This window comes from Ctenopharyngodon idella, chromosome 2, assembly GCF_019924925.1.
Source record: "Ctenopharyngodon idella isolate HZGC_01 chromosome 2, HZGC01, whole genome shotgun sequence".
NCBI classification, from domain to species: domain Eukaryota; kingdom Metazoa; phylum Chordata; class Actinopteri; order Cypriniformes; family Xenocyprididae; genus Ctenopharyngodon; species Ctenopharyngodon idella.
In genome coordinates, this window is record NC_067221.1 from 41,358,203 (window position 1) to 41,376,276 (window position 18,074).

At 35.1% G+C, this 18,074-nt stretch overlaps 1 protein-coding gene across 1 annotated transcript in view; it reads right to left on the reverse strand.

The window, feature by feature from the left end:
- Window positions 1-1,711: 1,711 nt before the first annotated feature.
- The window catches only part of ncana (neurocan a), an 85,539-nt gene continuing 69,176 nt past the window's right edge, over window positions 1,712-18,074 (reverse strand). Inside the window, exons 11-16 of the mRNA XM_051871051.1 lie at window positions 17,730-17,843; window positions 10,453-10,611; window positions 10,183-10,265; window positions 9,928-10,072; window positions 4,944-5,126; window positions 1,712-4,755 (exon numbers count right to left, since the gene is read on the reverse strand). Of these exons, the coding sequence (XP_051727011.1) occupies window positions 4,658-4,755; window positions 4,944-5,126; window positions 9,928-10,072; window positions 10,183-10,265; window positions 10,453-10,611; window positions 17,730-17,843 (782 nt within the window). The 3' untranslated portion in view covers window positions 1,712-4,657. The remainder of the gene's footprint in view (window positions 4,756-4,943; window positions 5,127-9,927; window positions 10,073-10,182; window positions 10,266-10,452; window positions 10,612-17,729; window positions 17,844-18,074) is intronic.

Sequence of the window (18,074 nt, forward strand, 5' to 3'; positions counted from 1 at the left end):
ATCAATCTGGATTTTGTTGATTGTTAAACTAACCCTACTAACCTAACCCTTTCTTTAAGAAATGAACACATAATGCACATTAACTATAATAGATCACTGAATTCTGGACGTTCATTTCCATAAAAAATGATGCATGTATTTTTAAAACTCTAGTTTTTAATCTATACCTCAAATATGTTGATGCAGGATGTTCTTGGCTGATGTTCATGTGGTCTAATGACTACAAATGAATTCTTATTCAACTCAAATGAGCCTTTTAATGCGTTTGAGCTGTTTTGGGGGTGTCCATAATCTTGTAGAGGATTTGAATTGGACTGGGAACGTTTGAATCCGACTCGAACAGATGTCTCTCAGCTCGCCTCATTAGGATTTCAAAAGCTGAATGATGCCGGTTAGTTTTTCTGGAATTACAAAGAGCTTGTTTAACTATTGCGTCTGCAAAACGGAATGCTTTGATGTGGGCGATAACCGTGGCAACGCAAACTACGAACAGATTGGCTCACAGCTATTGGGCGACTGAAGACGCTTATTGAGTTTCTGAATCTGCTGTTAATGGCTGATCTTTATCTGTCTCTGAAAACACATGAAGGGCTCGAACCAACCGAATAAATTAACCATATATACCTCTGTAAACGATGTTTATTCAGATACAGATAACCCTGAGGACAGAAAAAAAGGTTGATGCTTTTACCATTAATTAGCTAATTAAACTGGACTTTATGAGTGAAATACTAAACGGCTGAAGAGAGAGTAAATGTGCATGCCCTTCATTTCTGTTATTTATTCTTTTTCATAACTGACATAAATATGACGAGACATGACGCAAGTACATAATTTCCCGCGAAAACCACCCCGCCCGGTCTAAAATATAAACACTTATAACAAGATTACCAGAGTAAATCAGGGTAAGACAAAAACACGTTTTGGAAGAAGGACTGATGATGAATCGACTCATTATTTAAATTTTGTTAATTTTGAACAAAAAAGTTAGTGTACCTTTAATCAAATAAACTCATTTTACCAAATCCTAACCTCTAACTCACCCGTTTCTCTGTTTATATGAAGCTCTGATCTGACTCAGGTCAGTCTCACTGGTCTGCCTTTGTGTGATGGAAGAATATGCCTCTGTCCAGAAGAGAGAACTAAGAAAGTGAACAATAAGAGTCACTTTACCATGATCAGATCAACAGTGGCTCAATCTGACCTGAAGTGGGCGTCAGGATCAGACACATGAACCTGAAGATTAATATAGAAATATAATACTGCAGGACAGAACAGATCCCTCAGGAAATACATATCACAGACGAGATCTCTTTAATATCTCAACAGTAGCAAATGGAGACTTTTGCTTAAAGTATGCATGCATAAAGTGTGTGTTTCTGGCCTAAATCAGCAGATGAAAGTGTGTGTGACTGATGTCGTCTAAGTAGGTGTCCTTCCAAAGGGACGAGTCCTAATAGAGCAATAATGAGCAGCAAAACAGCACAGCATACTAAAACTAAACGAGTATAAAACACTGCCGTCATGCTCAGACAGCTTTAATTCAACATCAGTAAAGTTATGCATACTTCATACTAACCCTGTCTCATAACATTAGCATATTTAAAAATAACTGAAAAAATCCATCATGGAAAAAGAAAAAAACAGATTTGTACCCTTTCAGAAGTATGTTGGTGTAAAACGAGGAAGCAGGTCACTGAAATGACAGCAGTTTTGATCCAATCAGATTTATTGTTGGTTTGTTTCGAGTTTAATAAAGAACAAAACACATCAACAAACGAGAAGTGAAGCCATAAAAACATCAAGGTTTGACTTCAGAAACCAGATTCATCTGAGCGATTCTTGTGCCGAATTTCATGAAGAGCTGCTGAAACATACGCTTGTGTTGTTATCGTGTGAAACACACGTTTCCATGTCAGTTCTGCAAAAACTACTGAAGAGGGTGATTACATGTGATCAGACGATAGAATAAAAAACATGAGCATCATTAAGGAATAAATGAGTGAAAACAACAGAATACAAACTTCATCCAATTTATATACAGAAGAATAAGCTCGGATCAAACAGAGGAGTGAGCTGAAGGACTCTAGTGTGATACGGATTATTTGTCATCATGTTCACTAAAGAATAGGCTACATGTTATGAATAAACACACAGAGCAAACTGAGAGGAAAAGAAAACAGATCCAGATTCACATGGGTTATTGTTGTCAAATACAACACATCTGCTCCAAAACCTAGTGCTCCCTACAGAGGCTGCATCCTTCGGAAGCACTTTGGTGTGTCAAACCCACACAAAGCGCACTTTAATAATACTGTCTTTTAATAAAAATGACAACACACAAATATGTGTAAAATAATGCATTAATTAGAATAAACGTTGTATCAATATTTCCCACCACGGAATTAAATGCTAGTAGCTTCATCCCACAAACTGGACTCTATTTCATTGAGCCAATGCATTCTGGGAGTTGTCTTAGTAGCTCACTAGGTTTAGGAACAGATCCTGACCTGCAAAAAACATTTCTTACTTTGTATTTTTGTTTTGTTTTCCAATACAAATATGTAAACATTCTTAAATCAAGATACATTTACTTTAGAAACAAAATGACTGAAGATATTAAGACAAAATTAAGTGAGTTTATGATTAACTTAATTCAAAGGGAAAATACGTTTATTTTTCTGACGACATTGACAGATATTTTGGTAACACTTTACTTAAAGCCTTTACATATAATGTATTATAATAGTATTTTTAATGCATTAATTATGCCTTGTATCATAATTATAACCAGTTAAAATACACCTTTAGAAAGTATAATGCATTAAAACATGACAAACAACCAATTTCAGATGGAACAAGGAATGAATTTTATCTTTGGTTACAATTATTTATGAAAAGATGCATAATATATAATGCATTATGAATACCTTTAAATTGCATTATACATAAAGGCTTAAAGTAAAGTGTTACTGATATTTTTCTTGTTTTAAGCATTATTTTTTATTAATTTTTTTTGGGAAAAAGAAGAATTATTATCTTAGTAAATGTGTCTTGATTTAAAAATGTTTAGATCATTGAAAAAGAGATACTTAGGTCCTGGAAAAAGACAAAAATACTTTGTGATTTGTGAACTAATTAATGAGTGTCATCTGTACCATAAAAAACACTGAAAACTGCACAAACAAAAAACACACACAAACGCATGCTGTTATCTCAAATAGCACACACACACACACACACTTCCATTCTCTCTAGCTCACACACATACACACACACACAAACACAAAGGACACAGAGAAACATGTCAACATGTTACCAAGCAACAGGCATGTCAAATGAGTCCGTCTGAACATGCCAGTCACACGTGCTTCAGCAGGGTGAGAATAAACTGTCATACAAGGGAGTGAAGAGTGAATCCTGATAAAGTATGTGAACACTAACGCAAACTCCATTTTCCTCACATTGGTGCATTTCAAGTATGTCAGTATGTGTTCATGCATAAACTTCCTTCTAGGCTCAGTTTTCTCTTTCAGGTCAATTTATTGATCGTTTTGAGATAACCTGAATGACAACACGACCGGTTTAATGATACTGACATTTGAATGAAACTTTATCGCCTCCTTGAGGATTCAATGTGCCTGCGTTTGTTTCTCTTCAAACACTCAAATTCTAGACAGAAATGATTGACTTCAAAATCACTCTGAACACAGAGATGAGAGTTTGATGTGTAAACCGACACCTGTCAATCATCCCTGTGATGTGGGAAACATTTCAAAGCTTTCAGATGCTTCATCACAATCTGTGCGAGAAGATAAATGAACCGATTCATGTTGAGTTTTGGTCATATTTCACCCCAACATCAAAAAGAAAGAAATGAGAAATTACATTTTGCATTAAAAAATAAAAAGATTTTTGGAATTGTGATTTTTTTAACGTTTGGATTTTTAATTTGATGGGAAATTCACTGTAATTGTCACAATGCAAAAAAATCTTACCAGTTTAAAAAAAAGGCTTCATGTTCTTTATGCAAAATGTAATTTCTTTTCATTTAGTGGCGAAACGTGAATTGGATGTTGCTTTTCTTCATGAGACTAAACATGACAGAACATACCTACGATTCTACTCCAACATTTCACAAGAGTTAAAGATTGAAATATAAATCAAATCATCAGCAAACACTCGAAACGAAGTAAAAGATACAAAGATGTTAGACTGAAGGAACAAGGCTTGAAGAGCGTCTTATTTATGAAGGGTGAACTTCTTTCATTTTGGGGACGTTCAGTATTTCATTAAAGCATTAAATCCCAAAAAAATCTATGAACATGAGCTACTAAAACCTTCACCTGCTGCCTAAACAAATTAATACAACTATCCCAAAAGATCAAGAGCAGAAGGAGGCGTTTGTTTCGCCCACATGACTGACTGTCTGCGTCGAATACCCTCCAGTACACATGAAATAACGTTACGTCGAGTTGAAGATGTGAACAGCGGGTTAATGAAACCTAAATGAACTAAAAGAAAGGTAAACGAGAAGAGGAGGAGTGATAGTTTCTGTCCTTTCCGTCTGTTGCGTTTCCTCTGACAGGGAAACACCGGAACAGATGTCACGGGGTCAGAGGTGATGACCCCTGTTGTTTAGCTCCGCCCTCGTGGCCTAATCCCGCCCCCTGTGCCCGGATCCGTGTCTCCGGTGTCTTCGATGGTCACGCCGAGATCTGTGGTGTTGCCGACGGTAACGGTGAGATCGCCGTGCTGGAGGGAGACCAAACTGTCACATGACCATCCGCTTTGCATATACATTTATGCATTTGGCTTTTATCTAAACCGATACATTTGATTGGTTCATGCATTCAAAAAATGTCAAAAAAATAAAAATATTGGTGTCAATAATGAGCATTATTTTTTGTAATATTGATTTAGATAACCATGTTGAGACTCACATTTAGTGCAGATGATCTTGGGTCTTTCCCAGGTTCCATTGGGGTGGCAGCGGACAGTCGGTATGTGGCGCTGAAAGAAGCCGTCGGCGCACTGGTACCGCACCACAGCGTGGATGTCGTAGTGCGAGCGTCTGCGGCCCACTAGATAGGCGTTGTCTACGGCCGGAGGAGTGCCACACATGACTGCAAACACAAACATTATAAACCATCAGTGTTCGTCTAACTGAACTGATCATGAACATGCAGAAAACTGCTCCACAGGACTGACAATCTGGGAACCCTGTTTGTGTCACGGGTCAAACTGATGTCCATGTAATTCGTCAAAAATCAACACTATGAAAAACACTAAAGACTCATGTAAAACAGAAACCCTCTGTTGTAGCTTGTCAGAGACTAAAAGAATATAAAATGTGAGAAATTTCACAATTTCCATCTATTTCTATAATTTCCACATATTTATGTTGCACAGACACAAAATAAAAACAAAAAAAAAAGGGTTTTTTTTTGTCATGACTACCCTGAGGTGCAAATAACTATGGAAGCTCGTTTCCGCCACTAAATAAAAAAATAAAAAAGGTAATTGCGACATTTTATCCCACAATTCTGACTTTATAACTCGTAATTCTGACATTATAACTCACAATTCTGACTTTATAATTCTGACTTTATATCTCGCAATTCTGACTTTATAACTCACAATTCCGACTTTATAACTCACAATTCTGACTTTATAACTCACAATTCCGACTTTATAATTCTGACTTTATATCTCGCAATTCTGACTTTATAACTCACAATTCCGACTTTATAACTCACAATTCTGACATTATAACTCACAATTCCGACTTTATAACTCACAATTCTGACTTTATAATTCTGACTTTATATCTCGCAATTCTGACTTTATAACTCACAATTCCGACTATATGACTCACAATTCTGACTTTATAGCTTTCAATTCTGACTTTATAACTCACAATTCTGACTTTATATCTCGCAATTCTGACTTTATAACTCGTAATTCTGACTTTATAACTCAAAATTCTGACTTTATATCTCGCAATTCTGACTTTATGACTCACAATTCCGACTTTATAACTCACAATTCTGACTTTATATCACACAATTCTGACTTTATAACTCACAATTCTGACTTTATAACTCAAAATTCTGACTTTATAATTCTGACTTTATATCTCGCAATTCTGACTTTATAACTCACAATTCCGACTTTATAACTCACAATTCTGACTTTATAGCTTTCAATTCTGACTTTATAACTCACAATTCTGACTTTATATCTCGCAATTCTGACTTTATAACTCGTAATTCTGACTTTATAACTCAAAATTCTGACTTTATATCTCGCAATTCCGACTTTATAACTCACAATTCTGACTTTATATCACACAATTCTGACTTTATAACTCGCAATTCTGACTTTATAACTCAAAATTCTGACTTTATAACTCGTAAGTCCGACTTTATAACTCACAATTTTGACTTTATATCTCGCAATTCTGACTTTATAACTCACAATTCTGACTTTATAACTCGCAATTCTGACTTTATAACTCACAATTCCGACTTTATAACTCACAATTCTGACTTTATATCACACAATTCTGACTTTATATCTCACAATTCCGACTTTATAACTCACAATTCCGACTTTATAACTCACAATTCTGACTTTATATCTCGCAATTCTGACTTTATAACTCGTAATTCTGACTTTATAACTCAAAATTCTGACTTTATATCTCGCAATTCCGACTTTATAACTCACAATTCTGACTTTATATCACACAATTCTGACTTTATAACTCGCAATTCTGACTTTATAACTCGCAATTCTGACTTTATAACTCAAAATTCTGACTTTATAACTCGTAAGTCCGACTTTATAACTCACAATTTTGACTTTATATCTCGCAATTCTGACTTTATAACTCACAATTCTGACTTTATAACACGCAATTCTGACTTTATAACTCACAATTCTGACTTTATATCTCACAATTCTGACTTTATAACTCGCAATTCTGACTTTATAACTCACAATTCCGACTTTATAACTCACAATTCTGACTTTATATCACACAATTCTGACTTTATATCTCACAATTCCGACTTTATAACTCACAATTCCGACTTTATAACTCACAATTCTGACTTTATATCTCGCAATTCTGACTTTATAACTCGTAATTCTGACTTTATAACTCAAAATTCTGACTTTATATCTCGCAATTCCGACTTTATAACTCACAATTCTGACTTTATATCACACAATTCTGACTTTATAACTCGCAATTCTGACTTTATAACTCGCAATTCTGACTTTATAACTCAAAATTCTGACTTTATAACTCAAAATTCTGACTTTATAACTCGTAAGTCCGACTTTATAACTCACAATTTTGACTTTATATCTCGCAATTCTGACTTTATAACTCACAATTCTGACTTTATAACACGCAATTCTGACTTTATAACTCACAATTCTGACTTTATATCTCACAATTCTGACTTTATAACTCGCAATTCTCACTTTATCACGCAACTGCAACTTTATATCTCACAATTCTGACTTTATATCTCACAATTCTGACTTTATAACTCACAATTCTGACTTTATAACTCACAATTCCGACTTTATAACTCACAATTCTGACTTTATATCTCACAATTCTGACTTTATAACTCACAATTCTGACTTTATAACTCGCAATTCTGACTTTATAACTCGTAATTCTGACTTTATAACTCAAAATTCTGACTTTATATCTCGCAATTCTGACTTTATAACTCACAATTCCGACTTTATAACTCACAATTCCGACTTTATAACTCACAATTCTGACTTTATAACTCACAATTCCGACTTTATAACTCACAATTGTGACTTTATAACTCACAATTCTGACTTTATATCTCACAATTCTGACTTTATAACTCGCAATTCTGACTTTATAACTCGCAATTCTGACTTTATAACTCAAAATTCTGACTTTATATCTCACAATTCTGACTTTATAACTCGCAATTCTGACTTTATATCTCACAATTCTGACTTTATAACTCGCAATTCTGACTTTATAACTCGCAATTCTGACTTTATAACTCGTAATTCTGACTTTATAACTCACAATTCTGACTTTATAGCTTTCAATTCTGACTTTATAACTCGTAATTCTGACTTTATAACTCAAAATTCTGACTTTATATCTCGCAATTCTGACTTTATAACTCACAATTCCGACTTTATAACTCACAATTCTGACTTTATAGCTTTCAATTCTGACTTTATAACTCACAATTCTGACTTTATAGCTTTCAATTCTGACTTTATAACTCACAATTCTGACTTTATAACTTGTAAGTCCGACTTTATATCTCACAATTCTGACTTTATAACTCGTAATTCTGACTTTATATCACTCAACTGCGACTTTATATTTCATAATTCTGACTTTAGAATTCATAATTGTGAGAAAACAGTCGCAATTACCTTTTTTATTTTTTATTTCATGGTGGAAACAAGCTTCCATAAATAACTACAACTAAGTATAAATAGTATCTAACATTTATTGTGCAAATATTTATTGTTAATTATACTTGGTGTAAGAGCCTCTGTCTTGTTGTTGTGTCTGGATATCAAACCCTTGTGAGGGTAAAATGTGTTTCTCACACTTATTTTCAGTGTAGAATAGTTACTGAGATCCAAAAAACTACCAACCAAAAACATCCTTTCACTGATTATTTTTTGACTGTGAAACTCAAATAGAAGAAGAAACAGTGATTTTTTGATCATTTTTGATTTTTGATAATGAAATATCATAATTTATCATGCATTTCATATTTGAGTGTTTGACAAACTACAATAAAGGTTTCTGTTTATTACCCGACTCTCTGCTGTTTTTCAAAGTGCTGATTTTTGTCAAACTGCATGGAAACAATCCATTTTAATCAAACTTGTACGGCCATTAAAAACAAATATCCCCTCTGAACATCACTTTTGGCCGCTATTGAATGTGTGGAAAATTTGCATGCACATTCATCACCCTTAATGAGAAGAAATCAAAAAACTTCAAGAAAAAAAAAAGTTGAACCAGTGTTTCCAAGCAGTTTGAAAATCAAATGCAAGTTAAATTGATCCCATCACAGTCTGTCACAGAGAAACCTTAATTTTTGAGCACTAGTCTGAATACGTCAGGTTTCAAGAAAATACGATTTTTTAAACGTTAACCTTTTCAAATATATTAAATGAAATCCTGAAGTCCTGGCACAAGTGCTCCGTCTCCAGACAATGAGCCTTGTTTCCATAGGCAGGAAGCCACCGGCTCAGCCGTAAATCTGTTCTCTGGCGTCACTGCCACAGGAAACCGCCTGGATCCTGGATATGCCACAAAGGATGGCATCGTGGGAATTGTAGTGCAGAGCCCAGAGCTTAAATCGACAATCTGAGACCTTCTCAATGGGGTTTGAATACTCGCCCCTAAAAACTGAGACCTCCTTGTGTTGAATACTGAAAGAAAGCGTTTAGAGTCTGTCTGTTGAAATCACAGCCATTGAAATGCAAGACTGAGGTGCTGAACTGAGTGTTTTGCCTTGTGTGTGATATGAGAACTGAACAACACACTGACTTCACACTCTGCATTAGTGTTTCTGACTCTTATTGAGGAATCAATACACACATCGATACACACTTAATCTGTCTTACTGTCGAGACCCGAGAACAAACTGGTACAGAAGATGACAAGTCAAAGTGACATTGAGATGTTCATGCAGTTCACACACACATAAATGTTTGTTTCACTATAGTAAGGGCACTGCATAGACCTTCATTGCTTTTATATCAGGTTAATGATGTCAGAACATTATAAATGTCCTTACTGCCACATTTGAATGTGTCCTCGCTGATCAAAGGTATTAATTTCTTCCTGAGCCCAATCACAGTAGTGTATACGGTCTCTCTCACCTGTTCCCTTCTTGCAGATGTAGGGTAGATTGTAGTTGCAGGGCACATCGTTCCATTTGCCGTCCTCTCTAGTGACCATCACCACACAATCCTCTCCGCCCGCGAAGAAATTATCCGGCTGATTCTCCCGCCAGTTCTCGTACACCTGCGTGAGACACAGTCAGACATCAGCAGACAGTACATGACTCTTCACAGGTTACAGGTGGAGGTTTAGCATGTTTATTTGGACTAATAAATGTATTAAAAAAGACTCACAACGTCCATTGCATCAGTCCACTGGAAATCCTCTTCAACTGTACGATCATTTAAACCGATCCAAGCGTTCTCATGACCCAGACCTGATGGAGCACAGAAACAGCATGAAGCACCAGAAGATTCTGATACATTCAGTTTCATCAAGGACTCGTGTGCAATTAAAGAAAAATAAAACAATCCGCTAAATCCAAAGACCCATTAAATCTTCTGCTCAGCCAGATAAACAATGATACCAGTGTTTTATCTGATATAAGAAAAGCGGTGACGGACCGTTAAGGAAGTCCTGCTCCATGGAGGAAGTGATGCTGGTCAGGTGACTGCTGTGTTCCCTGCAGTCCTTCTCTGCCTCCTCCCAGGTGTGTCTGTGTGGAAACAGACGGTAGCAGTGGCCGTGAAACTTCTTCCAGCCGTGTTCACAGCCCTCTGTGTCTGGAGACAGATAAAAAGATTATTATGCATGGTATCGCGTCAGAAATGTTTTCATATGCATGAATCAGTTTTTCTCATTGATGTTTATTATCCATCTTTTATCCATAATCTATCTTTGTGCTAGCGATGCTGCGGCTCCATCAGCAAGAGATTAATCTTCATAGAAATATTAACAAACGTGAAAACTCATTTTACCTGTCGGGTTAGTTAAGAGCAGAGCTGGGTAGATTACTTACAAAATGGAGTCCATTACTGACTACAAATTACATGATGAAAAGTTAATAATGTAATCTATTATATTACACATTTAAGATAATATAATCCAAATACTTTTACATTACTTTTGACCTGTCATACTGATCTGAATAGGATAATCTAATATCTTATTGATATAAAAATATAAAGAGCAGTGATGGGAATAACCCATAATAATGAGCGTTTAAGTAATATAGGCTATATAGCACTCAAGCGCACGCATAAAGCTTGCCATAAAGAACCGGCAAAAGTAATGATTATGAATGTGGCAAAAAACAGCAAGGAGACATTTTAATTGTTTATTAATAAATTAATGTTTTCTGAGTCAGTGTCAGCTGGGAAGATGAAGTTGCCATTGCTGACTCTTATCATCTCCTCATAGTGGACGCGCCTAGAGAGAGAATGCACATTTCATTCGGATTACATAATCAGAGAGTAGCCTATTTCTTTTTGTTTTGAATTATTTCGTTTAAAAGTAGACATTTCAAGCTTTCTATAGACATATTTCTCATGTCTGTGAGGCAAGCAGCTGCTGAGTTTCGGTTCATTCAGCCTATAAAATGCGCTCTAGTTCACGTGCAAGTGATCGCGCCGGCGCCTCCATGTCATGATAATATTGTCTGCTACTTATTTATTAAATCCAGGCAATTGGTTGATGAAACATTGATTAAAATTAAGATACAATTTTTACAAAATGAAATTCACTTTAAAGAAAGGCTTTCTACAAAACAAAACTTAATGAAGTGGTCAAAATCATGTCGGACCCACTCCATGTCTCCCGATATATTGCGCATCTTATGATGTATCCTATCTTACTCATGCTGTTCACTTTTCATAATCAAATACATGAATTTAAAACATAACATAGGCCTATTTAAACATAAATATGAAACTACGCTTTCTTTAATGGCTACCAACACGTAGTACAGTACAGAGAAATTTCATGTCGTGAGCAAGAGCGGATCATGAGTCACGAGCCGGATCAAGCATAATTTATTTTTAGACTTATATTTAATATTGGGGGCATCCAAGTTATTTGACAAGGCTATTTAAAAAAGTAACGCAATAGTTACTTTCCCTGGTAATTAGTTACTTTTATAATGATGTAACTCAGTTACTAACTCAGTTACTATTTGCGAGAAGTAACTAGTAACTATAACTAATTACTTTTTTAAAGTAACGTGCCCAACACTAATAAAGAGAAACAACTGGAGATTGTGAAGGAACTGCAGAGGTTCGTAAATTGATGCAAATCTTAAAATGTTAAATTAAAGGAAATAAATAATTTTAAAATAAAAACAGAATAAATAGGAAAATCAGAATAAAATGAGTGTGTGTGTGTGTCTGTATGTGTGCGTGTGTGAGTGAGTGTGTGTGTGTCTGTGTGTGTGTTCCTGGTAAACTCTATGATATGGGGACAAAATGTGCCCACAAAGATGGCAATATCTGAAATCTTTGTCCTTGTGGGAACATTTTTGGTCCCCATGAAGAAAACAGCTTATAGATCATATTAAATTATGTTTTCTGAGAATGTAAAAATGCAAAATGTTTTCTGTGATGAGTTGGTTTAGGGTTAGGGGAGAGAATATACAGTTTGTACAATGTAAAAATCATTGTGTCTATGGAATGTCCCCATAAAACATGGAAACCCAGTGTGTGTGTGTGTGTGAGTGAGTGAATGTGTGTGTGTTCTGGCTGCTGTTCTGTGGTTAAATCTTAAGGAAGGTCACCAGAGATCTGCTATTAAAGCAGCACACAGATGTAATTAAGTCTCTGTCAGTGGAGGGCAGGAGAAACACTGAACACGAAGGTGGAATAAGTGTGGATAATGAATGAGGGATAACGTACAATCAGCCCGTCATTATATAACAAACCCTGATGTGACGCCGAGGGTCTCGTATCACCCTAATGACCAGCTGACTGAACATTATCCTGCTCATTAAATGACTACTTATGAAATATAAAATTATAAATGGACATGAAATATTGATCTGAGTGTAAATGATTTATGATGTAGAAGAACACGTGGATTGATACAAGAGACACGAAACTATAAATTATCTATTAATTATACTATATATATATAGTTTAGAGTCATTATACACTATAAAACTGATTTTTTGAAGTTTTGATGAATAAATATGATGTTAAAAGGTTAGTTCACCCAAAAATGAAAATTCTGTCATTTATTACTCACCCTCATGACGTTTCACACCCGTAAGACCTTCATTCATCTTCAGAACACAAATTAAGATATTTTTGATAAAATCCGATGGCTCAGTGAGGCCTGCATTGACAGCAAGATAATTAACACTTTCAGATGCCCAGAAAGCTACTAAATACATATTTAAATCAGTTCATGTGACTACAGTGGATCAACCTTAATGTCATAAAGCGATGAGAATACTTTTTGTGTGCCAAAAATAACAAAATAGCAACTTTATTCAACAATATCTAGTGATGGCCGATTTTAAACACTGAATGCTTCGAAGCTTTACGAATCTTTTGTTTTGAATCAGTGGTTCAGAGCGTGTATCAAACTGCCAAAGTCACGCCCCCCAGTGGTGAACCATTGAAATTTCGAAACACTTATGACATAATGAAGCCTCGTTTACTGTGATCACGTGACTTTGGCAGTTTGATACACACTCCGAACCACTGATTCAAAACAAAAGATTCGTAAAGCTTCGAAGCTTCATGAAGCAGTGTTTAAAATCGCCCATCACTAGATATTGTTGAATAAAGACAAAAAGTATTCTCATCGCTTCATGACATTAAGGTTGAACCACTGTACTCACATGAACTGTTTTAAATATGTCTTTAGTAGCTTTCTGGGCATCTGAAAGTGTTAATTATCTTGCTGTCAATGCAGGCCTCACTGAGCCATCGAATTTCATCAAAAATATCTTAATTTGTGTTCTGAAGATGAATGAAGGTCTTACAGGTGTGGAACGACATGAGGGTGAGTAATAAATGACAGAATTTTCATTTTTGGGTGAACTAACCCTTTAAATAATATTCTTTGTCCTTCCTTCCAGAGAGAAGAGAAGCTACAAGAGTTTATGATTAATTAAATGCCAGATGGTTTATTGTGTAACTAAAATACCAGTAGTACCCAGAAACAATTTTATGAATAATGGGGGACTTTTAATCATTAAAATTCCTGAAATACACCATGACTCTTCTTTTGAAATAAGAGCAAAGACATTGGAATAATGTGAAATGACGTCCGTCAGCCAGACACACACATCCTCATCTAAATCTCTACAGTGTCACGACTATGACGACGAGCTTCTTCAAAACACACAAACTCCAGAAAACAATAAAGGTGCTGTGACATCACACTCATGTATCGTAGTTCTGCGCCATCAGTAGTTATTATTAGAGGTAATGCATCATCGTTAGAGTCGCTGTCACTGCGGGACGTAGAGGAGGGCGAGAGGATGCTTATGAGTCTGTAAAACCACTGAGATTAATATACCACAGTGTGTTATGAAGAGAGAGCGAGTGTCAAACTATGTAAAACACTAATGACATGAATGAAGAATTCACTGAAAATGAATTTTCTTTGATGATATTACCTGCGTTTGCATTATTTTACTTTATTTGACTTCTTTTGCATCATTTCCAATTCTAAGCAGATATGCATATATGATATATATCAGGGCTCGTCAACCGGCACCCTAAATTTGGTTAGATCCGTGGCCGCAGTGGCACCTGCAGCTGTACGGCTATAAACTCCTCCGACTGACCTGAGAAACGTTTTCCGTGCGAATATTTCAGCAGTTATTATGCGTGTCCCGTATTTCTGTGCATTGAACCAGTGATACCAATCATTCGTGAATTAATCATTCTTTTGTCTTGATTCTTTCTTTTCCTTTCTTTGGCCAAACGTGCTTGCATAACGATCTGAAACGATTTGGATTCGTTCGGACCGCTCTGTCACTGAATCATCTGAAGTTATTTCTCGGTCAGTAACAACAAATACAGAACAAATAGCTCTGTTTTCAGGTGTTTCACTAGTTAACTTTGAACTACGCAGCACGGCCCAGTGGATAACGGAACGAAAGCTTAAAGGAGCTGCGTTTATTCCCGGTCACCATTATTAAACAGCGTTGCATCTAGTGAGAAGCGTTTCAAATCGTCACACACCTCTCGGTTACAAACTACAAATCAGTCGATGATTAAACTAGTTTTAAATAGGATGAAACAGCCTCAACATTCCCAACAAGACTGATGAGGAAAACAGGAGAAACATGCCATGAATGAAGACAGAAAATCACTCCCCTTACAAACATTTACCACGAATGAACTGTAGTAAATTACCATGGTTTGTGGAAATGTGGAATATTTATATTGAAAACTATGTTATAGCCATTTATATTGCAATATATTTATTAGGTGGGTAGGGGAATATATAATTCATGTCTTTGTTAAGGTATACACTAAAAAAGTTTGGAAACATTACTATTTTTAATGTTTTTGAACAAAGTCTCTTATGCTCATTAAGGCTGCATTTATTTCATAATAAATACAGAAAAAACAATAATATTGTGAAATATTATTACAATTTAAAATTATGGTTTTCTATTTTAATATACTTTAAATTATAATTTATTTCTGTGATGCAAAGCTGCATTTTCAGCATCATTCCTCCAGTCTTCAGTGTCACATGATCCTTCAGAAATCATTCTAATATGCTGATTTGATACTCAGTTATTATCAATGTTGGAAACAGTTGTGTTGCTTAATATTTTTTTGGACCCTGTGATACTTTTTTCCGGATTCATTGATGAATTAAAGGTTAAAAAGAATAGCATTTATTCAAAATATAAATCTTTTCTAATAATATAAATCTTTACTATCACTTTTTATCAATTTAACACATCCGTGCTGAATAAAAGTATTAATTTCTTTCAAAAAAAAGAAAGAAAAAAAATTACTGACCCCAAACTTTTGAACGGTAGTGTATATTGTTACAAAAGATTTCTATTTTAAATAAATACTGATATTTTTTAACTTTATTCATCAAAGAATCCTGAAAAAGTATCACAGGTTATAAAATAATATTAAGCAGCACAACTGTTTCCAACATTGATAATAAATCAGCATATTACAATGATTTCTGAAGGATCATGTGACACTGAAGACTGGAGTAATGATGCTGAAAATTCAGCTTTGCATCACTGGACTAAATTATATTTTAAAGTATATTAAAATAGAAAACCATTATTTTAAATTGTAATAATATTTCACAATATTATTGTTTTTTTCTGTATTTATTATTAAATAAATGCAGCCTTAATGAGCATAAGTTCGTTCAAAAACATTAAAAATAGTAATGTTTCTAAACTTTTGACGGGTAGTGTAGTTTTTACCTGTGTTTTTTTATAGGCCTGTATAACATATCATAATATAATATCATTTGACAGTGGTAGTGAGTAGCCATGTATGATTTTACCTGTGGTTACCAAGTCTCACTGTGAGAATATTTTCATTTAAGCCTAATAATTAATAAAATAATTTTTACCAAATCAACTTTGTGATTTGATAATCCGGCCCTCGAATGAAACTGCCTGAAGAGCCCTGATATATATCATGAAGCTGATCAATGATGCATAACATAAAGTACTCAAATACTCAAAATTTTAGTGAAATTATAGGAAAGACACAAAACCGAAGCTGTTTATTCTGATCCAAAACCATAACCTTCATAAACGGTTAGAAAACAAGAACTAAAAGTAGAACTGAAACTATTAAAAATGTTTTTGGTAGTTGTAGAATTGAAAATAAATGAAAACAAATTTAAAAAAAAAAAACAAAACAAGAAAATTATGAAATTTAAAAATGTTGCCTTGCCAACTAACTGAAATAAAATAAATTTAAGTTCTAAAACTATAACATAATTTATAAAATAAATATAAGTAAAGTTACAAAACTACTACTTTGATTTTTGCACAATGCGAATATGCATATGAAATATATGCAAGATATTATTGCATATTGCATATGCAATATATTACTTTGACTGATTTTTGCACAATGTGACTATGCATATCTGCTTAGAATTAGAAATGGTGTGAAAATAAGTCAAATAAAGCAAAATAAGGCAAAGTAATATTAGTAAACAAAACAAACTTTGGCATATGAACAGAATTGATAATGCAGTGAAATCTCCCGCCCTGACCAGTTAACAAGTGTCCAAAACCACTACTGGGTTAAGATATACAAGTGCAATGATTGACAGGCAGAGAGAGCTCCTGATTGGCTAAAAATGGTGGGCCACTCCCCTTTACTGTCAGGGTATTCTTGGTTTGGTGACAGAGCTCTGACACTCCCATCGTCTTGTCTTTGTGCGGAATCGAGTCTGCTCTTTCGTCTGTGTGATAGGTTGTATGTTCGGATTCTGACACTTCTGTCTAGTTCAGTTTCAGTTCTGTGTCGAGGTTCGGACATTCACGCTCATTTATGTCTTGCCTGGTCCTGTCGGTGTGTTTGGATAAAGAGTTTCCTCTACAGGGTGATTTTTATTTGTTTTTGTTTAATTTTATCAGACTCATTGCTCTGAACTTGAGTCCTTGCCTCATCCCTTCACCCAAACTTGACATTTACGCCTTAGGACCGTCACAGAGCCTCTGATTTCATTGGTAGAAGAGACATTTTTGCTATTCCACAAACATCACGTTGAGCACCTTTAGGCTGGTTTAAGTTGGATTTCCCAGCAGGGAATGGCTTAAATCTTTAAGCGCTTTTTAATTCGAGCGTAATATGAGTCGGGTAGCAGGAAAGGATCAGACAGAGGGATGTTAGACATGTTTTCTGAGCTCATGTTCAGGTTGTGTGTGAAGTCTTGGGCGTCTCACCTCTCTCACATCGGTCTCCGCTGTAGCTGGGCAAACAGAGACACACAAACGAGTCCTCTTTATCGATACAGGTGCCGCCGTTCTCACAGGGATTCGACTGACAGTCGTCAACATCTGCAACAACAACAACATCATAGAAACGATCACTCGAGTGTCCCTCTGTTTTCTCCCAGAGGAAAACTAGTTCTCAGCTCTTCTATTTCAATATTAACGTTGTCTCTGATGTTTCTCCTAAAGTTGCCTAGTAGAAATAAATTATACACGTGTGTATGTTTACACCCACATATCAATGTATTACATATTGTTGTAGTAAACTAAAACTAGTAAAACATTTTTGGTAAAATA